The 22,992-nt window shown below is 41.2% G+C and overlaps 1 protein-coding gene across 3 annotated transcripts in view; it reads left to right on the top strand.

The window, feature by feature from the left end:
- LOC140727496 (chloride intracellular channel protein 5) overlaps positions 1-22,992 on the top strand; it is a 68,881-nt gene that overhangs the window by 18,904 nt on the left and 26,985 nt on the right. For 2 of the 3 annotated variants that reach the window (XM_073044856.1, XM_073044854.1), the window contains exon 2: positions 20,381-20,490. In XM_073044856.1, the coding sequence (XP_072900957.1) occupies positions 20,381-20,490 (110 nt within the window). Of the gene's footprint in view, positions 1-13,880; positions 13,945-20,380; positions 20,491-22,992 lie in introns of all 3 variants that reach the window. The other variant, XM_073044855.1, reaches the window with a different exon arrangement.

The raw sequence follows: 22,992 nt of genomic DNA, 5'->3' as shown, positions 1-22,992 counted from the left end.
GTGAAGAAAGCTTTTGGTATGCTGGCCATTATAAATCAGCGCATTGAGTATAGGAGTTGGGATGTAATGTTAAAATTGTACAAGGCATTGGTGAGGCCAAATTTGGAGTATTGTGTACAGTTCTGGTCACTGAATTATAGGAAAGATGTCAACAAAATAGAGAGAGTACAGAGGAGATTTACTAGAATGTTACCTGGATTTCAACACCTAAGTTACAGAGAAAGTTTGAACAAGTTAGGTCTTTATTCTTTGGAGTGTAGAAGGTTGAGGGGGGACTTGATAGAGGTTTTTAAAATTATGAAGGAGATAGATAGAGTTGATGTGGCTTGGCCTTTTCCACTGAGAATAGGGGAGATTCAAACAAGAGGACATGAGTTGAGAGTTAGGGGGCAAAAGTTTAGGGGTAACACGAGGGGGAACTTCTTTACTCAGAGAGTGGTAGCTGTGTGGAACGAGCTTCCAATAGAAGTGGTAGAGGCAGGTTTGATTTTGTCATTTAAAAGAAATTGGATAGGTATATGGACAGGAAAGGAATGGAGGGTTATGGGCTGAGTGCAGGTAGGTGGGACTAGGAGAGAAAAAGCGTTTGGCACGGACTAGAAGGGCCGAGATGGCCTGTTTCCATGCTGTAATTGTTATATGGTTATATGATTATAGGGTTAGTAAAGAAAATTAAAATAAAAAAGGCCCATTTTAAGAGAAAAGTCTAAAGTGCACGTTTGGAGCTCACAAATATGGCCATTCATCAACCATCGACCTCCTCCGAGTGTTGCCGACCTTTGGACCCTCGCTCCCGGTCCACTCCGTCTGGCGATCTCCCAGCTCTGTCTCCACATGCGTCTTCCTTCTCCTCTTGCCAACCAAAAGCCCGTGAAAATCTCTCTTCCAGAATCATAAGGAACAACAACATTTCTCTCATTGGATGCCCCCCCCCCCCCCCCCCCACATTCCAGACTCTGTTAACTCTAGTCATAACACAAACACTGCTGCTACAGAGAGAGCATTACATTGGCAGTGAAACCTTACAGATGGAATACAGTGTCGGGAAGTGTATGGTCATGCAAGTTGATAGAAGAATGAAGGGTTGACTATTTTTTAAATGGAGAGAGTACAAAAAACTGATGCGCAAAGGGGTTGGGAATCCTTGTGCAGGATTTCATAACAGTTAATTTGCAGGTTGAGTCCGTGGTGAGGAAGGCAAAGGTGATTTTAGCATTCATTTCAAGAGGATTAGAATGTAAAAGCAAGAATGTAATGTTGAGACTGTAAAACACTGGTGAGTCCTCACTTGGAGTATTATTAGTGGCTTTGGGCCCCTTAACTTAGGATGTGCTGAAACAGGAGAGGGTTCAAAGGAGGTTCACGAAAATGATTCCAGTTCTGAATGACTTGAGCGTTGGACAGTTCTGGGCCTGTATTCGCTGGAATTCAGAAGAATGAAGTGTGACCTTTTTGAAACCTATCGAATGGTGAAAGGCCTTTATAAAGGGGATGTGGAGAGGACATTTCCTATGGTGGAAGTGTCTAAGACCAGAGGACACAGCCTCAGAATAGAGGAATGTCCATTTAGAACAGAGATGAGGAGGAATTCTTTAGCCAGTGAGTGATGAATCTGAGGAATTCATTTCCACAGGCAGCTGTGGAGGCCAAATCTTGATGGTATATTTAAGGCAGAGGTTAATAGATTCTTGATTGGTCAGGGTATGAGTGGATACAGGAGTGAGGGGGTGGGAGGCAGGAGATTGGGGCTGAGAGGAAAAATGGATCAGCCATGATGAAATGGCAGAGCAGACTTGATGGCCAAATGGCCTAATTCTGTTCCTATGTCTTATGGTCATTACCTCTTCCACCTATCGCCTCCCAGCTTCTCATTTCATCCCACCCGCCACCCACTTACCCCAGGACCTGGTCTCATCAATCACTACCAGTTTGTGCTCCTCCCCCTATTCTTAACTCCTTATTCTGAACTTTGCCCTCTTCCTTTCCTGTCCTGATGAAGGATCTCATCCCGAGAGATCAACTTTTATTCCTCTCTATACATGCTGCCTGACCTGCTGAGTTCCTCCAGCATTTTGTGCATGTTGCTCTGGATTTTAAGAATCTCTTGTGTTTAAAAAAAAATTGTATAACATTCTCCTGAGTCAAACATCCAAGGTTAGGTGTTGGCACAGTGATACCTTGCTGAAAGGGTTGCAATCTCACTTGGGCTGCATTCTTGAGAGTTTATGTGCCTGTGCACCAGAAGACAGGAAGTATCTATTTCTGTAATTCAGTGTCGCTATTTATTGATGATTGGGGGTTTTTCTTTGCAACCCCACTGAAGTGGATTGGTTATGAGTTCCTTTCTCAATAGGAAATTTGTAGAACACTGACCCCTATATCTCACTTGGTGCAAATTACTCATCGAAACCTCATCTTTGTTTGCAAAAGATACCTCGACGATATTTAGAAGTGGTGTATCAGTAATAAATTGAAGTTCAACACTAATTTCAATGTACACCCGAGAATTGTAATCAAGCTAAGCTCGATATTGGGTCTTGGAGATGAGGGAGCTTCTAACTGAAACATTGGATGTTCTTCAGTCATGGAGAATTACAGCACAGAAACGAGATCGGGTCCTTAAGCTCATCTAGCCCTTGCCGAACCATTTACTGCCCAGTCTCAGAGTGGGGTGTGAAGGTTAGGGATATCATCTAGTTGTTGTTTGTCCCCAATCCTACAATGCGATATGCACTCAGTGGCCACTTTATTACGTAGAGGAGTGTACCTAACATTGTGGCCATAGGACAGTGTGGTCTCCTGCTGCAGTAGCCCATCCTAATCAAGATTCGATGTGTTGTACATTCAGAGATGCTCCTTCTGCACTCGTTATTTGAGTTACTGTCCTCTTCCTGTCAGCTTGAACCAGTCTGGCCATTTTCCTCTGAACTCTCTCATTAACAGGGCTATTTACCCACAGAACTGCTACTCACTTTTTGATTTTGTTTTTTGCGCCATCCTCTGTAAGCTCCAGAGACTTGTGTGTGAAAATCCCAGCAGATCAGCAGTTTCTGAGATGCACAAACCACCCTGTCTTCCCCAGTCAAAGTCACTTAAATCACATTTCTTCCCATTCTGATGTTTGGTCTGAACAAAACTGAACCTCTTGACATATCTCCATGCTTTTATTCATTGAGTTACTGCCATATGACTTGCATTAATGATCAGGTGTATTGTTCTAGAGTCCCCATCCTGTAAAGATGAGCTCCTTTGGTTTAAGGGTATTTGAAGGGGGGCAGTTTTCTGCTCTCCCTGGTCTCTGAGTCTTTTCAGCATTATTTATTTCTAGCCTCATTATTTATTAAGACCATAACACCATAAGTTATAGGAACAGAAGCATGCCATTTGGCCCATTGAGTCTGCTCTGCCATTCAATCCTGGGCTGCTCCAATTTTTTTCAGTCATCTCCACTCCCCTGCCTTCTCCCCATACCCTTTGATGCCCTGGCTAATCAAGAACCTATCTATCTCTGCCTTAAATACACCCAATGACTTGGCCTCCACAGCCGCTCGTGGCAACAAATTCTACAGATTTACCACCCTCTGACTAAAGTATTTTTTTCGCATCTCTGTTCTAAATGGATGTTCTTCATTTCTGAAGTTGTGGCCTCATGTCCTAGACTCCCCGACCATGGGAAATAACTTTGCCATATCTAATGTGTTCAGGCCTTTTAACATTCAGAACGTTTCTATGAAATCCCCCCTCATTCTCCTGAACTTCCAGGGAATACAACTCAAGAGCTGTCAGATGTTCCTCATACGGTAACCCTTTCATTCCCAGAATCATTCTCGTGAATCTTCTCTGAACCCTCTCCAACGTCAGTATATCTTTTCTAAAATAAGGAGCTGAAAACTGCACACAGTACTCCAAGTGTGGTCTCACGAGTGCCTTATAGAGCCTCAACATCACATCCTTGCTCTTAAATTTTATACCTCTAGAAATGAATCCCAACATTGCATTTGCCACCTTCACCACAAATTCAACTTGGAGGTTAACCTTCGGGGTATCCTGCACAAGGACTCCCAAGTCCCTTTGCATCTCAAAACTTTGAATTCTCTCCCCATCTAAATAATAGTCTGCCTGTTTATTTCTTCTACCAAAGTGCATGATCATACACTTTCCAACCTTGTATTTCATTTGCCACTTCTTTGTCCATTCCCCTAAACTATCTAAGTCTCTCTGCAGAGACTCTCTAAGTCTAATGCTATCTGTTTCCTCAGCACTACCTGCTCCTCCACCTATCTTTGTTTCATTGGCAAAGTAGCCACAAATCCATTAATACCATAGTCCAAATCATTGACATACATTGTAAAAAGCAGCAGTCCCAACACTGACCTCTGTGGCACTCCACTGGTAACCGGCAGCTAGCCAGAATAAGATCCCTTAATTCCCACTTTCTGTTTTCTGCCAATCAGCCAATGCTCCACCCATGCTAGTAACTTCCCTGTAATTCCAAGGGCTCTTATCTTATGTGCCTAATGTGCAGCACCTTGTCAAAGGCCTTTTGAAAGTCCAAGTACATCACATCTACTGCATCTCCTTTGTCTACCCTGCTTGTAATTTCCTCAAAAATTTGCAGTAGGTTAGTCAGGCAGAATTTTCCTTTCAGGAAACCATTCAGGCTTTGGCCTATCTTGACATGTGCCTCCAGGTACACTGTAATCTCATCCCTAATATTTATAATTAACAAACAAAACACAACATTTGCACTTGGGATGGAGCCTGCTGTGTTTTCAGTTGACTTTGAGAGGTTTAGAGTTGAGGAATAAATCTTAGCTTTGATAAAATGTATGTTTCTTGATAAATTTGGTTTATTTGTGTTTGATGCTAATCCCACCTACATTGCCTGTTAGCCTCTCTAAACAGATGTAATTAAATTGTAAATTGACCAATATATCCAAGGAATTTCTTAATATAAGTTATGGGCATGTCTACCCATCGGATCCCAAATCCTGAGCAGGAATGATCCAAGGTTCAAGTACATTAATTATCAAAGAATGTGTAAGTTATACAACCTTCAGATTTGCTTGCTCACAGGTAGCCACAAGGCAAGAAACCCAAAAGAATACAATTTAAAGAAAAGAAAGATTAAAAATAAAAGACCACTTGATGCGAAAGAGAAGGAAAAAATATATAATTCTTGCAAACATTTGAAGCAAACAACAGCAGCAGCATTCTGAACCAAAACTGATTTTGGATATTCTACAGAAATGTGATTTAATAGAAAATTTCTTGACTGTACTTTAAGGACAGGAACCCATTAAAATTTTTTTAAAATCATTAAATAGATACACCTTCAATTATTTTGCCTTCTCCGTGATCTGAGGGCCCTGGTGAAAGAACGATAATGAGATACAGTCCCGTGCAAAAGTCTTAGGCACATTTATATAGGTAGCAGAGCGAGCTTGTAAATCTGGCAGGAGCGAAGGATGTTGGGAATGGTGAGAGTGGAGCGCCGCGGGAGAGGAGTGGGACAGGTGGCAGAGAAGGAGTGTTGGGGGCTGGGGTGTTGCAAGTGCCACACCCAGCCCTGAGACACCAGGCAAGGTAATTTGATTCCAAACAATTGGTTTATTGATCATTACAAAATGTCTTTCTTGTGCTTTCTGCACCCTCCCCTCTCCCTTCCCCTTTTTCCCCAATCATGATTATCCTCTCCCTGCCTACTTCCCTCTCTCGGTCCACAATAAAGACCCATATCAGAATCAGGTTTATCATCATTCACGTATGTCATGAAATGTGTTTTTTTTTGTGGCAGCATTACAGTGCAATCTATAAATTTACTGCAGTACTGTGCAAAAGTCATGGGCACCCTAGCTATATATATGTGTCTAAGACTCTCGCACAGTACTGTAGTTCCAATCATTTGCCTGGGGTTTGCCGCATGTTCCTACTTTAACAGTTTACAAAAGATAGTGGGAAGTCATTCGGCCTCTATGGAGAGTTCTTGGGAGGTACACCAAGCTGAAATTATCTGCGATTGGGAGGGCATTCACTTGGTCCCAGAGGCTGAGTGGTCCGCCAGAAACGTACTAACTTTTGCAGCTGGTAGAATCGCCGTCCAGCAGCACCAGAGGCCTGGGTTTAATCCTGACCTGATGTTGTTTATGTGGATTTAGTGCACAGGTTTCCTCTGGGTGCTCCAGTTTCCTTCATAATGTAAATACGTGTGGATTGGCAGGTTAATTAGTCACTGTGAGTTTCCCCTATTGAGTATATGAGTGGTAGAAGCTATAGGAAGTTTTAAGTTTAGTTTATGTTAATCTAAGTTTATGTTAGTTTAGGTGGCAGGGTGGGGATGCATCTCTCCCAAATGGGGGTGTGAGGCACTCCTTCCCTTTGCTAGCCTGCAGCTCACCCTTGGGGAAGGTGTGGCACCTGCTTGCCACCCCCCCCCCCCCCCGCCCCCCCCATCAGGGGCATGTGGATGAACAGCTGGTGGATGGTTGTATGAGCAGCTGGTGTAGATCACGAGTCCTGGTGGTGCGACCACTGACGCCAGGCAGACGGTCTCTGAAGAGTATTGTAATGACTGGGGTCACCCATCTTGTAAAGACACTGCCCAGAAGAAGGCAGTGGCAAACCACTTCTGTGGAAAAATTTGCCAAAAACAATCATGGTCATGGAAAGACCATGACCACCCACATCATATGACATGGCATGGCATATAACGAACAAATGATGTTACTTTGTTGCTCCTCAGTGTATGTGGAGTAAAATAATTGACTCTAGTGTGGACAAGAAATGAAAATTAAGAGGCTTTTTTAATCTCTGTGAAGATTAGAAGATCAGCCAGCTGGTGGTATAATGGCATCTGCACCAGACTTGGGGGGGGGGGGGGGGCGAGTGGTCCTGAGTTAGAATTCAGCCGCTCCTTCCATCCATAAAGGCTTGAACGTTGTGCTCGCCACATGGCCTCATAAAAAACCCAGCAAATGGTGAAGAAATGACAAGGTTGCCACCCAATATGCCATAAGGTGTGGAAAGGAACAGCAAACAGGATTAGGCAAAGAGTGGTTGTAGACTGGTCATATTATGCATGGAGGTCGGTGACCAGTGGTGTGCCTCAGGGATCTGTTCTGGGATCCTTACTGTTTGTTATTTTTATAAATGACCTGGATGAGGAAGTGGAGGGATGGGTGAGTAAGTTTGTTGATGGACACAGACTTGGAGGTGTTGTGGCTAGAGTGGAGAGAGAGGTCAGAGGTTACAGTGGGACATTGATAGGATGCAAAACTGGGCTGTGAAGTGGCAGATGGAGTTCAACCCAGATAAATGTGAGGTGGTTCATTTTGGTAGGTCAAGTATGATGGCAGAATATAGTATTAACGGTAAGACTCTTGGCAGTGTGGAGGATCAGAGGGACCTTGGGGTCCGAGTCCATAGGACACTCAAAGCAGCTGCGCAAGTTGACTCTGTGGTTAAGGTGTATGATGTATTGGCCTTCATCAATTGTGGAATTGAATTTAGGAGCCGAGAAGTAATGTTGCAGCTATAAAGGACCCTGGTCAGATCCCACTTGTGCTCAATTCTGGTCACCTCATTACAGGAAAGATGTGGAAGCCATAGAAAGGGTGCAGAGGAGATTTACAAGGATGTTGCCTGGATTGGGGAGCATGCCTTACGAGAGTAGGTTGAGTGAAGCTGGCCTTTTCTCCTTGGAGCGAAGGAGGATGAGAGGTGACCTGATAGAGGTGTACAAGATGATGAGAGGTACTGATCATGTGGATAGACAGAGGCTTTTTCCCAGGGCTGAAATGGTTGCCATAAGAGGACACAGATTTAAGGTGCCGGGGAGTAGGTACAGAGGAAATGTCAGGGGTAAGTTTTTATTTTTTATTCAGAGAGTGGTGAGTGCATAGAATGGGCTGCTGGCAATGGTGGTGGAGGCGGATATGATAGGGTCTTTTAAGAGACTTTTAGATAGGTACATGGAGCTTAGTAAAATGGAGGGCTTATGGGTAAGCCTAGTAATTTCTAAGGTAGGGACATGTTCAGCACAACTTTGTGGGCTGAAGGGCCTGTATTGTGCTGCAGGTTTTCTATGTTCTATGTTTTCTATTAGAAGATGGCAATAGCAGAAGAACTTCTAAAGAATGGCATTCGTGTAGGATTAGTGTAAATAGGTAGTTAATGCTCAGCATGGAGTTGTAAGGGCCTGTTTCTGTGCTGTATATCTATGACATTGTAATCGAATCTGCTTGTCAGTCACTTATGACTGAATCAGCATACAGCAGGGAGATTGGAAACTTGGCTGAGTGGTGTAATACCTCTCAACCGAAGTCAATATGACCAAGGACCTGATTATAGACTAAAGGAGAGGGAAACCAGAGGTTCATGACAATATTCATTGAAGGTTCAGAGGTGGAGAGGGTCAGTAATTTTAAATTCCTGGGTGTCACTATCTCAGATGACCTGTCATGGACTCATCCTATAAATATAATTGCCAAGAAAGCACAACAGTACCTTGACTTCCTCAGGACTCTGTGGAGGTTTGACATGTCTTCGAAAACTTTGTCAAACTTCTATAGATGTGTGGTGGAAAGTGTGCTGACTGGCTGCATTACGGCCTGGTATGGGAACACCAATGCCTTTGAGCAAAAAATCCTATGAAAGGATAGAACCCTCCCGACGATTGAGCACATCTACATGAAACATTGCTGTAGAAAAACAGCATCCATTGTCAAAGATCCTCACCACCCAGGCCATGCTCTTTTCTTGCTGCTGCCGTCAGGTAGAAGATACAGGTGCCTCAGGACTCACACCACCAGGTTCAAGAACAGTTACTACCCCTCAGCCATCAGGCTCTTGAACAAAAGGGGATAGCTACACTTATTTAAAGACATTGTTATATTGTTATTCCATGCTCTTTATTTATTGCTATTTATTTATATCTGCATTTGCACTGTTCGTGTACAGTTAACAATTCCTGATGTTTATAGTTACTGTTACGAAGTATGCCTGCAGGCAAAGAATCTGAGTTGTATGTGGTGACATGTATGTACTCTGATAATAAATTTTACTTTGAATTTGTGTGACCTAGAGATGCTGGCAAGAATAATACTTGCAACATTATAAATCTATTTGCATTTGAATTCATGTACTGTATGTGTCACACAACTAAGATGATTTGGGTGACATTTAACATCTTGGCTCCTTGGACTACATAACCCACAGGATGTTCAGGCTTGAGTGAGCTGCAGTCCTGTCGCAGCTTGTTTGTTCTGGGTGCTCCATCATCATTCTGTCGTGTACAACATGAACCTTCCTTTGTTCTTGAAGCAGCACGATGCTTGCTTTTCCTTTGGAATAATGTAATGCTTACAGAGCTTGAATTATGATGACATGCCAGGGTAGGTTCAATGCATTTGTGCCAGTATTTCTTTTGTAAGTGTGTGTGAGGACTGTGTGATGTGGGAGATCCCCCTGTGTTTTACACAGGGCTCTTCACCTGAGGGCTAGAAGTTTCCCATTAAATGTTAGAAACTCCAAACACTTCCTTACCATAGGAAACATCTACATTACCGAGAACTTTCAGCATTTGATGGGTTTCAGTGAAATCCAACCCCCCCCCCCCACCATTCTTCTGAATTCCAGTGAGTACAGGCCCAGAGCCATCAATTGCTGCTCATACGGTAACCCTTTTATTCCCAGAATTATTCTCATGAACCTCCTCTGAACCCTCTCCAATGTCAGCAATCTTTCTTATTAAGGGGCCCAAAACTGTTGACAATTCCTCCAAGTGAGACCTTACCAGTGACATTACACCCTCACTTTTAAATGCCAGTCTTCTAGAAATGAATGTTAACGCGGCATTTGTCTTCCTCACCAGCAACTCAAACCTGCAAATTAAACTTTACAATGCAGACCATTTGTAGGATGAAGAGAAATCAAAAGGACTTCCATTAATTCTAAGATGAAAATATTCCTTCACTTTTATGTTTTGTTTTATGCTTAACGTTTTCCCACAAAAAAAACTTCGGAATTCTAGTTACTAAAATTTTCAGAGAAAGAAAAGCACCCAACAGTTAAAAGTGGAAGAAAGGCATTATTCAGAAAATCATTATTTCACCAGCTAGTTATGTTAACAACATGGCTGTTAAGCTTCTGAATACAAAGCATATAATAGCAGTTTTTCATGTTTTTAACCTACACCGTGAGGCTTAAAGTCAGAAACAATCATTGCTCTCATTGTGTGTGTGTGGGAAGAGAGCTTGATAGACATTTAGTTTTGGAAGCATGAAAGAGAAATACAGAATGAGGCACTTTAATTGAGATAAATAAGGCTGGCAGTAAATCACAAGTTCTTCAAAGACATTTTCTTACACAGAAGGAAAAGAACATGAATATATTCATATTGGAATATTTTTGAACCTGGTTGTTGGAAATCATATTAGCAACTCGTGTTTGTTCATTGTTTTGTTTGACCTTTGAATTTTTTGTTCAAATCAATTGCATTTTTCATTGTGTGAGAGAATGCCTTGTAGATACTCTGGCCACTTTATTAGGTACCTCCTGAACCTATTAAAGTGGCCACTGAGTGTACAGTATTGTTTAAAAGTCTTGGGCCTATAATATGACCTAAACCCAAAAAATCACTCTAACATGTGTGTGCGTGTGTGTGTGTATATACAGTTTTAGGTGATACGGCCTCCACAGATCCCTGATCTCAACATCATTGAAGCTGTCTGGGACACAAGCAAGTAATTCAGCCAAAGTCGGAAGAAGATCTGTGGCAAGTTCTCCAAGATGCTTGGAACATTCTACCAGCCGATTTTCTTATAAAACTGCATGACTGTGTACCTAAGAGAATTGATGCAGTTTTAAAGGCAAATGGTGGTCACACCAAATATTAATTTGATTTAGTTTTTTAATGTTTACCGTTTGTAATAATTTTTTTTGAGACTTAAAAACTTTTCATTATTTTGAAAGCGTCTTCGCTTTACAGATTTTTTTTCTTCACAAGTGCCTGAGACTCGCACAGTGCTGTGTATTCATGGCCTTCTGCTGCAGTAGCCCATCCACTTCAAGTTTCAATGTGTAGGATGTTCAGAGATGCTCTTCTGCACAGCACTGCTGATGGTTACTTGAGCTACTGTTAGCTTGAACCACTTTGGCCATTCTCCTCTGATCTCTCTCATTGACAAGGAGTTTTTGCCCACAGAACTGCTGGTCACCGGGTGCTTTTTTTTTTGCATCATTATCTATAAACTCTAGAGGCTGTTGTGCATGAAAATCCCAGGAGATCGGTAGTTTCTGAGATATTCAGACCACCCCATCTGCCACCAAAAAAAAATCATTCCACAGTCAAAGTTACTTAGATCACATTTCTTTCCCACGCTGATGTTTGGTTTCAACAACAACTGAACCTCTTGACCATGTCTACATGCTTTTATGTGTTGAGTCGCTGCTGCATGATTCATTAGAGTCATAGAAAAGCATGGCACAGGACAGGCCCTCCTGCCTATTCAGTCTGTGTAAAGCCATTTAAACTGCCCAGACCAGAGCTGTCCATACCCCTCCCATCCATGCCCCCATCCAAACTTTACTTAAATGTTGCAATTGGGCTCGCATAAGCCATCTGCACTGGCATCTCAACTGATTAGATATTTGTATTAATGAGCAGGTGTACATAGTAAACTAATTGTTAATTAACAAAGTAATAGAAAGCATACACTCATACCATGCTTCTCTTCATGGTGTTAGTGCATGCTAATTGGTTAATCATGCATAAAATAATGGGAGCTAGATAGCTTCTTTTCCCTTTGACACTGAGCCAGGAAGCATAAATTTAAAATGAGCGGTACAGTACTTATAGATATTGGCTTGGAGCAGCAGAAGGAGAGGATTCAGCCTCTTGAGTTTGTCATCAATAAGATTATGGTTAATCAGACTGTAAGCTCAGTTCTGCATTGTTGGCTACACTCAGTAACCTTTCACTTCCTTGCCTCTCAATTGTGTATTTAAAATATCCCAAGAATCTGCTTACTCTGTCTTTTGAGTTCCAAAGGCTGTCGATCTTTGAAAGCATCAATTTTACAATATCTCAGTCATAGATGCGTGACTCCTTATCTTTTAACAAGTGTTCCCTTATTCCAGATTCACAGTAGGAATTAATTCTCTCCACACTCGTCCTGTCAAGACTCTTCTGAATCAGGTTTAATATCACTGACATTAATTTTGTTGCAGCAGCAATCCTGTGTAATACGTACAAGTATTATAAATTACAATAAGAAGTATATGTATATAATAAATTAAGTAATGCAAAAATAATCAGGTAGTGTTCAAGGGTTGGTTCAGTGTCAGTTGAGTAATCTGATGGTGGAGAGGTAGAAGCTTTTGCTAAAACGTTGAGTGTGTGTCTTCAGGCTCCTGTACCTCCTCCCTAATGGTAGCAATGAGAGGAGGACACATCCTGGGTGATGAGGGGTGGGGGGTGTCGGGTTTAATGATAGATGCTGCCTTTTTGAGGTATTGCCTTTTGATGATGTCTTTTTTGCACCCTTCTAAACTCCAGTGCATGCAAGCAGGGGAAAAAGAACAAATTGCTGGGGGAACTTAGTAGGTAAGGCAGGACCTGTGGAAAGAAATGGAAATGGGCGGCAGGATAGTGTAATGGCTAGCGTAATGCTGTAAGTTTGGGGTTCAGTTCCTGCTGCTGTCTGTAAGGAGTTTGCCCGTTCTCTCCGTGACTGTGTGGGTTTCCTCCTGGTGCCGCAGTTCCCTCCCACATTCCAAAGGGGTTAGAGTTGGTAAGTTGTGGGTGTGCTATGATGTGTTGGTTGCTGATGCAAACGTAGCATTTCACTGTGTGTTTCAGTGTAGATGTGACAAATAATGAAGTTAATCTCAGGTCTGGCAGCACTGTGGAGGAAAATGGACAGTCAACATTTCAAGCTGAGACCATTTATTTCCTTTTGGTCCAGATTCCAGCATCTGCAGACTCTTGCTTCTCTAGTGCTGGGGTTCAAGGACCCCTTGCTTAGTGGTATTGGTCCATGGCATAAAAAATGTTGGGAACCCTTGTTCTGGTGGGCGTAAGCTTTACCTGTCCAACCCTTCCTCAAAAGCAAACTGCTATTCCATGTATTAATCTAGTAAACTTTCTCTGAATGGTTTCCAGTGCTTTCACATTCTTCCTTACATAAGGAGGTCAAGAACTATACACAACTCCAGATATGGCTCAAATATAAGACCATAGACATAGGAGCAGAATTAGGCCGGTCAGCCCATTAAGTCTGCTTATCATTCCATCATGGCTGATTTATTATCCCTCTCAACCCCTCTTTTCACTGTAACGTTTGATTCCCTTACTGATCAAGAGCCTATCAATCTCCACTTTAAAAATACCCAATGACTTGGCTTCCTCCACCATCGATGGTCCCAAACACATCTCAGGGCCAGCTCTGACAGTGGGCTGTGTGCTCTTGGGTTCATCTTCAGGCTGTTGCAATGGCGAGAAATAAGCAATTAAACCTCCATGAGATTTTGAACCCTTTACATCTATATTTGCATCATTTTTTGCTGTAAGATTGGCTGAAGACCAATAATTGACATCATCATCTCCACCGATTCAGCTTGACACCCACACACATATTTTAGCAAGTTTGCTTCAGGTCTTGTCAGTTGAATGCTGCTCTGTACATTCAGCAACTGTGTGTCTCTTGAAATATAATGGCAATACAAATTCACATGCATCTCCATATTTATTTGAGGGGGGAATGAAGGTGACGGAAGTTGCAATGAGTCTTCCTTGATGCTGATCACTATTTGAGCAAAAAGAGTTTGAGAGTTACAGTTTGATAAGTCTGTTTGGTTTATTTAGCTGTGCTTTCCCACAGCATGGCTGCATCTAACTCGATGGCAACTGACTACACCTATCCAGAGATTGAATTGTTTGTCAAGGTAAGTCTTGATAAATAAAAACAATTTAAAATTGTTTTGATATATGTGAACTATTTTATGGAATTTTGTTTCGGGTAGGTTCAAGAACAGTTACTATCCCTCAACCATAAGGCTCTTGGGGGAAAAAAGGGGATAACTACACTCATCTATTGAGATATTCCCACAAGCTATCATTTCACTTTAAAGACTTTCTCTTGTTGTTTCATGTTCTAGTTATTTGTTGCTATTTATTTATACTTGCATCTGCACAGTCTGTTGTCTTCAGCACTCTGGTTGATCTAGCATTGAGTCTTGTTACTATTCCATAGATTTGCTGAGTATGCCTGTAGGAAAATGAATCTCAGGGTTGTTTGTAGTGACATATATATAACCTGCTAATAAAATTTACTTTAAACTTTAAATGTCATGCTTTGTTCAAACGTTAGCAATGTCTATCAGTGACTAACGTGCTTACAGAAGGACAAGTTGGCTGTTAACATACCTCAGTGCTTTAGTTGCTAAAGGAGATGACTTTGGAGAAAGCATAAGGATTACCTAGAGCAACAGTTTAACGATGGACTTCCTCCTCACCACTTCCCTCCTCGCCTGTCACCTGCCAGCTTGTCCTCCTTCCCCTCTCACCCATATTTTTATTCTGGCTTCTGCCTCCTTCCTTTTCAGTCCTGGTGAAAAGTCTCAGCCAGAAATGTCAACTTCTCATTTCCCTGCATAGATGCTGCCTGACTTGCTGACTTCCTGTGGCATTTTGTGTGCGTTGCTCAGGACTTCCCAGTACCTGCAGGCCCTCTTGTCCCAACCTTGCCTTGTTTTATTTCAGCGATGATAGCACGGGCTACCTTGGTCATTGACACCTGTATTTGATCTCAAATTGCATTTTTGTGATTCCTTTTAATTTGAAGTTTAATTAATCTTTTCATTTAAAGAGACTTCTCTTTGCAAGGAACACCAACTTATTTTAAGGATTATTTGTGAGCTTCACAGAGATTTAAAGCAGAGGAAGCTTTAAAAAGTCATGGATATGTTGACTGGAAATCCCTGCCATTGCAACTAAACTACCGTTCAGTAATAAATAGACCTGATCAAAGAAAGGCTGTGGGTTTTATTCCCCAGGAGAGCATTGACAAACCAGATTTTAAATGGCAAACTGGTAATTTAATCACAATTGTTAATAGATAGATAGATAGATAGATAGATAGATACTTTATTCATCCCCATGGGGAAATTCAGCATTTTTTCCAATGTCCCGTACACTTGTTGTAGCAAAAACTCATTACATACAATACAATACTTAACTCAGTAATAATATGATATGCATCTAAATCACTAGCTCAAAAAGCATTAATAATAGCTTTAAAAAGTTCTTAAGTCCTGGCAGTTGAATTGTAAAGCCTAATGGCATTGGGGAGTATTGACCTCTTCATCCTGTCTGAGGAGCATTGCATCGACAGTAACCTGTCGCTGAAACTGCTTCTCTGTCTCTGGATGGTGCTATGTAGAGGATGTTCAGGGTTTTCCATAATTGACCGTAGCCTACTCAGCGCCCTTCGCTCAGCTACCGATGTTAAACTCTCCAGTACTTTGCCCACGACAGAGCCCGCCTTCCTTATCAGCTTATTAAGACGTGAGGCGTCCTTCTTCTTAATGCTTCCTCCCCAACACGCCACCACAAAGAAGAGGGCGCTCTCAACAACTGACCTATAGAACATCTTCAGCATCTCACTGCAGACATTGAATGACGCCAACCTTCTAAGGAAGTACAGTCGACTCTGTGCCTTCCTGCACAAGGCATCTGTGTTGGCAGTCCAGTCTAGCTTCTCGTCCAACTGTACTCCCAGATACTTGTAGGTCTTAACCTGCTCCACACACTCTCCATTAATGATCACTGGCTCCATGTGAGTCCTAGGTCTCCTAAAGTCCACCACCATCTCCTTGGTCTTGGTGACATTGAGACGCAGGTAGTTTAATTAATTAATTAATTAATTAAGGTGATGTAACTCCCTGACGCCACCCAGGTCTCATCAAGTGTAAAATGTGAGTACCTTCATGCAGTTTCCTTTTTAACTTGTGTTATAAGTGCACCTTATTATTTGTCAGTTTATTTGTGGTGATATTACTTTATGTGGTGTGTGTGTGTGTGTGTGTGTGTTTCATGTACTGTGATTATTTATTTATTGTGATACAGCACAGAATCGGCTGTTCGAGAAAACCCACCTCCCCTCCCCCGGCCTAAATATGGGACAATTTACAGTGTCCACTTAACCAACTAACTGGTACGCCTTTGGAACGTGGGAGGAAACAGGAGCACGTGGAGGAAACCCGTGGGGTAACGGAGAGAATACAACCTCCTTAGAGACAGTGGTGGGAAAGCACCTTGGAATGTTGTTTCGTTTGGCAGCATGCGTGTGTATGGTTGAAGGACAATATATTGAACTTGAACTATTTGCTAGAAAGGGATTGGTGCTGCAGGTAATGCAACTGTGTTACAGCTTTAGTGACATGGGTTCGATCCTGATCTCGGGTGCTGTCTGTGTGGAGTTTGTCTGCTCCCCTTGTGCCCATGGATCACACAATGTGCAAAAATTAACTGGAAATTCTGTCTGAAATATAGTAATATTTCCAGAGATGACTGGACCACCAGCAACTTACTCACTCAGCAACATTTTCCATTTTAATGACATTTTCCTAGATCTGAAAGCCTCCATTTTATAATTGGATGAATGTTAAAAATTATTTTTCACAATATAGACTTTTCAGTCCATTGAGTCAATCCATTGAGCCATCCCACCTTCCCATTTATCCCTTGTATTATATTCACAATTGGTCCTGAATCCTTTGGCTACTCATTTACACCAGGGGTAATTTGAAGTAACCAATCGATCTGCACTGTGGGATACGGGTGGAAACTGGAACGAGCAGAGGAAACGTGCACTCAGACCACTCCAGCACACAGCAGAGTGCAGGATTGAACCAGGTCTCCATAGCTGCTACACCACCTTGACTTATCACAATCAGAATCAGGTTTAATATCACCAACATACCAACACACCAACATCGTGACATTTGTTAACCGCGGCAGCAGTGCAATGCAATACAGGATAAATACAGAAAAAAACTGAATTACAGTATATACTGTATGTATAATAAGTACTTTAAGTATTGCAGAAATAGAAATAAAAAAGTAGTGTGGTGTTCATGGGTTGAATATCCATTTAGAAATCGGATGGCAGAGGGGAAGTAGCTGCTCCTCAGTCATTGAGTGTGTGCCTTTAGGCTCCTGTTCCTCCTTCCTGATGGTAACAATGAGAAGAGGCCATGTCCTGGGAGGTGGGGATCCTTAATGACTTATTAGGGAGTTCAGCTGAATTATTTAAGCTTTCTTTTGTAAAGACAGCACAATTCTACAAAACAAGAGACTTGGTGCTGGAAATACTGGGATACAAGGGACTGTAGATGCTGGAAATGTGGACCAGTGCACATGGTGATACCGGAGGAACTCAGCAGGTCAGGTAGCATCAAAGGAGGGAAATGGACAGTCCTAATGAAGCGTCCTGGCCTGAAACATTGTTTGCTTGTTCCTCTCTGTAGATGCTGTCTGTCCTGCTGAGTTCCTGCAGCATTTTAAAATTTGTTACTTTGGATTTTCAACATTCACAGAATCTCTTATGTTCATCAAATACTTATTTTGGTAGAGCTACACTCCGTGGCCACTGTTGTGGCTGTGAACGAGAGACAGTGAAGCTGGTGGATATAGAAGTGTTTATTCAGTCAAATGAGCAGACATCAGACTGAAGAATAAGCCTCCCTGATCCAATATCACATGACATTTTTATATGCCAAAGATCAAAGGTAACAGTCGGGCAACTCTATAGTTACAAGGCTTGCCTGCAGAAAGCAGAGGGTTGTGGTGGAGGGAATATGTTCGGATTGGAGGGTTGTGACTAGTGGTGTCTCACAAGGATCAGTTCTGGGACCCCTACTTTTCGTGATTTTTATTAACGACCTGGATTTGGGGGTAGAAGGGTGGGTTGGCAAGTTTGCAGATGACACAAAGGTTGGTGGTGTAGAGGATTGTCAAAGATTGCAGAGACATTGATAGGATGCAGGAGTGGGCTGAGAAGTGGCAGATGGAGTTCAACCCAGAGAGTTGTGAGGTGGTACACTTTGGAAGGACAAACTCCAAGGCAGAGTACAAAGTAAATGGCAGGATACCTTGGTAGTGTGGAGGAGCAGAGGGATCTGGGGGTACATGTCCACAGATCCCTGAAAGCTGTCTCACTGGTAGATAGGGTAGTTAAGAAAGCTTATGGGCTGTTAGCTTTCATAAGTCGAGGGATAGTGTTTAAGAGTTGCGAGGTAATGATGCAGCTCTATAAAACACTGGTTAGGCCACACTTGGAGTACTGTGTCCAGTTCTGGTTGCCTCACTATAGGAAGGATGTGGAAGCATTGGAAAGGGTACAGAGGAGATTTACCAGGATGCTGCCTGGTTTAGAGAGTATGGATTATGATAAGAGATTAAGGGAACAAGGGCTTTACTCTTTGGAGAGAAGGAGGATGAGAGGAGACATGATAGAGGTGTACAAGATATTAAGAGGAATAGATAGAGTGGACAGCCAGTGCCTCTTCCCCAAGGCACCACTGCTCAATATAAGAGGACATGACTTTAAGGTAAGGGGTGGGAAGTTCAAGGGGGATATTAGAGGAAGGTTTTTTACTCAGAGAGTGGTTGGTGCGTGGAATGCACTGCCTGAGTCAGTGGTGGAGGCAGATACACTAGTGAAATTTAAGAGACAACTAGACAGCTATATGAAGGAATTTAAGGTGGGGGGATATACGGGAGGCAGGGTTTAAGGGTTGGCAGAACATTGTGGGCCGAAGGGCCTGTACTGTGCTGTACTATTCTATGTTCTACAATTTATCCACAACACTTACCTACAGTTTTCAAATACCTAGATCATCACACCTACACTCCAGACACCCAAAATCACCCCTGTCTCTGAGATGCATTCATGCATATGCAGACATCTCAGGCCAATGAATCTTTCTTTGTTTCCAATCGACCCAGTCTGCAGCTCCAAGAACACCATTGTTCTGAGCTCCATTTTAAACTCTTATCTACAAACTACATTCAGATCTGAAGATTGATTGCTGTTGAAATTAATATTTACTCTATTCCATATCTCCAGAATACATGCTAACAGCCACTTTATTAGGTATTTCCTGTACTTAGTGCAATGGCCGCTGAGTATATATGTTTGTGGTCTTCTGCTCCTGTAGCCCATCCACTTCATGGTTCAATGCGTTTTGTGTTCAGAGATGCTCTTCTGCACACCACTGTTGTAATCCCTGGTTACTTGAGTTACTGTCGCTTTCCTGTCAGCTTGAACCAGTCTGACAATTCTCCTCTGACCTCTCTAATTAATAAGGTGTTTTTGCCCACAGAACTGCCGCTCACCGGATGATTTTTGTTTTTCGCACCATTCTCTGTAAACTCTAGAGACTGTTGTGCGTGAAAATCCAGCGAGATCAGCAGTTTCTGAGAAACTCAAACCACCCCGTCCTGGCACCAACAATCAATCCATGGTCAAAGGCATCCAGGTCACATTGCTTCCCCATTCTGGTGTTTGGTCTAAACAACAACTGAATCTCTTGACCATGTCTGCATGCTTTCATGATTGGTCGATTAGATGTTTTCATTAACGAGCAGGTGTACATCTGTACCTAATAGAGTGACCACTGAATGCAGAACATAGAGCATGCAAAGGGCCTTCAGCCTTCGATGTTGCACTGAACTAATTAAACTAGTAATTAAACTCCTAACTAAATGATGCACCATCAATAACTCTCTGAGACGTGAGGCGAGATATCGGCTTTTATTGAGTGGAAGAAAGAACAAGCAGTAGTTGACCACCATACTACATCCTGGAGACTGAGGGCCGGGCTCAGGCCTCAATCGCCTTTATACCGGGGTCTGTGAGAGGAGCCACGGTCAGTGGGAGGAGCCACAGGAACAGTCAGCAGGGGGCGTGTCCAGACAGGTATATGTAGTTCACCACACTAAACTAACTTCTTCTATCTACAGAAGGCCCATATTCCGCCATTCTCTGCCCATTCATATGCCTATTGAAGAACACCCCTTTTGTACTAGCCTGCACCAGCTCCACTGGCAGCGCATTCCAGTGACCCACCTAAAGAGAAAGCAACTTGCTTAGATATTTGTATTAATGAGCAGGTGTACAGGTGTGCTTAGTAAAATTAGCCACTGAGAGTACATGTGTTGCTCGAACAGCTTCTGGTTGGTGAAAATATCAAGCACTGAATGTTGATTTGCAGTAGGCTCCTTAATTTTTCTGTTAGTTACCCAATTGACAGGCATTCAGAAAATCTCCAAAAAGGGAAGTTCCTGACCCATTTTTGTTGTTGTTGTGTTGTATAGGCTGGTGGAGACGGCGAAAGCATTGGAAACTGCCCATTCTCCCAGCGGCTCTTTATGATCCTTTGGCTTAAGGGCGTGATATTTAATGTCACCACAGTCGACCTGAAGAGGTAAATGTCTTACAAGTATTTAGACCAATTTATTCTCCCTGTAAATGCCAGTTAGGTTTTAACAGAGTGGATTCAAAACTAAATCAACATTTTGACCATATAGGAGTTATATAAGAGCAGAGATGTGCCATTCAGCCCATCAAGTCTGCTCTGCCATTCCATCATGGCTGATTTATTATCCCTCAAAACTTCATTCTCCTACCTTCTCCCTGTAGCCTTTGACACCCTTACTAATTAAGAAACTATCAAACTCCACTTTAAATATACCCAATGACTTAGCAATGAATTGCACAGATTCACCACTTTCTAGATGAAGAAATTCCTCCTTATCTCTGGTCTAAAGGGACATTGTATTCTGAGGCTTTGCCCTCTGGGCCTAGACTACAGTACTATAGGAAACATCCTTTTTCAATCTTTCTATTAATATCAACATACTGAGATAACAAAAATGGATATATAATTATTGGGATTACAAAATTAAAATGAACATAGAAGGATACATAAACAATAAGTACAATAAAATTAAGTCTTCCAAAATCATACATGATACGAATATAATATGAGCAAGACAAAAAAAAACAAACTAGGTATAACAATATGGAAAAAAAACAGAAAAAGAAGAAAAAAAATTACCCCAAACAAACCTAAAAAAAAAAGAACTGTAACAAGCTAACCACTAACTTAAAAAAAAGAAAAAGAAAAGAAACATGGGCTGTTTATAATATCTAAGAAAAGACAATCATCAGTGTCAGCAACTCCGATCCTCTCTACATGTATATAATCAGAAACAGAAAGAAATAGGTTTGGAAAAGGGTCATATTACATCATATGAAAATATTGAATAAATGGCCTCCAAGTCTTTTCAAATTTAATAGAAGGATCATGTATGACACTTCTATTTTTTTCCAAATTTAAACATAACATAGTTTGAGAAAACCAATGAAATGTGGTAGGGGGATTAATCTCTTTCCAATTCAACAAAATAGATCTTTTAGCCATTAATGTAAGAAAAGCAATAATCCAACAAGCAGAAGGAGATAAATGAATTGACTCTATCATTGGTAAACCAAAAATTGCGGTGATAGGATGGTGTTGCAAATCAATACTCAATACTGTAGAAATAATATCAAAAATATCTTTCCAATATTTTTTCAAAGACTGACATGACCAAAACATATGAATTAGAGAGGCTGTCTCAAAATGACATCTGTCACATATAGGATTTATATGGGAATAAAAACGAGCCAATTTATCCTTGGACATATGAGCCCTGTGCACAACCTTAAACTGTATCAACGAATGTTTGGAACATATAGAGGATGAATTAACTAGTTGAAGAATTTTTTTCCCCATTTCTCAATAGGAATAGTAAACTTAAGTTCCCTTTCCCAATCATTCTTAATTTTATAAGAAGCCTCTGAACGTATTTTCATCATTATATTGTAAACATTTGATATTACACCTTTCTGAAAAGGATTTAATTCTAGAAATTTCTCCAAGATACCCATAGGATCCAGATTTGGAAAGGTAGGAAGTACAGTGTTTAAAAAGTTCCTAATCTGTAAATATCTAAAAAAAAAAAATGGGATCTGGGCAAATTATATTTATTAGATAATTGTTCAAAAGACATGAAACAATTATCCAAAAATAAATTGGAAAATCGTAGTATACCTTTAGTCTTCCAAGTTAAATAGGCTTGGTCCATAATAGAGGGATGAAAAAAGAAATTAGATACAATAGGAATTGCTAAAACAAATTGATTCAACCCAAAAAATTTCCGAAATTGAAACCATATAGGTAGAGTGTATTTAGCTATCGGATTGTCAATTTGTTTATGCAATTTAGAAAAAGCAAAGGGAAGAGAAGTCCCTAAAATAGAACCCAATGAAAACCCTGTACAGATTTAGTTTCCAAATTTACCCAATGAGGGCTAAGAGATGAATCCAAATCCCAAAGCCAACATTTCAAATATCGGATATTAATTGCCCAATAATAAAATCTAAAATTTGGCAATGCCAGTCCACCTTCCTTTTTAGACTTCTGTAAATACCTTTTACCTAACCTAGGATTTTTATTCTGCCATATATATATATATATATATATATATATATATACATGAAGAAATTTTTGAATTGACATTGTCAAAAAAGGATTTGGGAATAAAAATTGGTACCGCTTGAAATATATATAAGAATTTAGGTAAAATAATCATCTTAATAGCATTAATCTGACCTATCAGTGATAAAGACAGTGGTGACAATTTAGTAAACAAACATTTAATCTGATCAATTAAGGGTAAAAAATTAGCCTTAAATAAATCCTTTTTTTTTGTAATTTTAACCCCTAAGTATGTAAAATGATCAGTAATTAATCTAAAAGGTAAATTTCCGTAAATTGGAACCTGCATATTTAGGGGGAACAGGTCACTCTTAATAAGATTCAATTTATAGGAAACATCCTTTCCACACCCACTCTGTCTAGGCCTTTCATTTATTCTTATAG

This window comes from Hemitrygon akajei, chromosome 5 (genome assembly GCF_048418815.1).
Source record: "Hemitrygon akajei chromosome 5, sHemAka1.3, whole genome shotgun sequence".
In the NCBI taxonomy this organism is placed as follows: domain Eukaryota; kingdom Metazoa; phylum Chordata; class Chondrichthyes; order Myliobatiformes; family Dasyatidae; genus Hemitrygon; species Hemitrygon akajei.
This window is presented reverse-complemented; position numbering and strand designations above follow the sequence as displayed.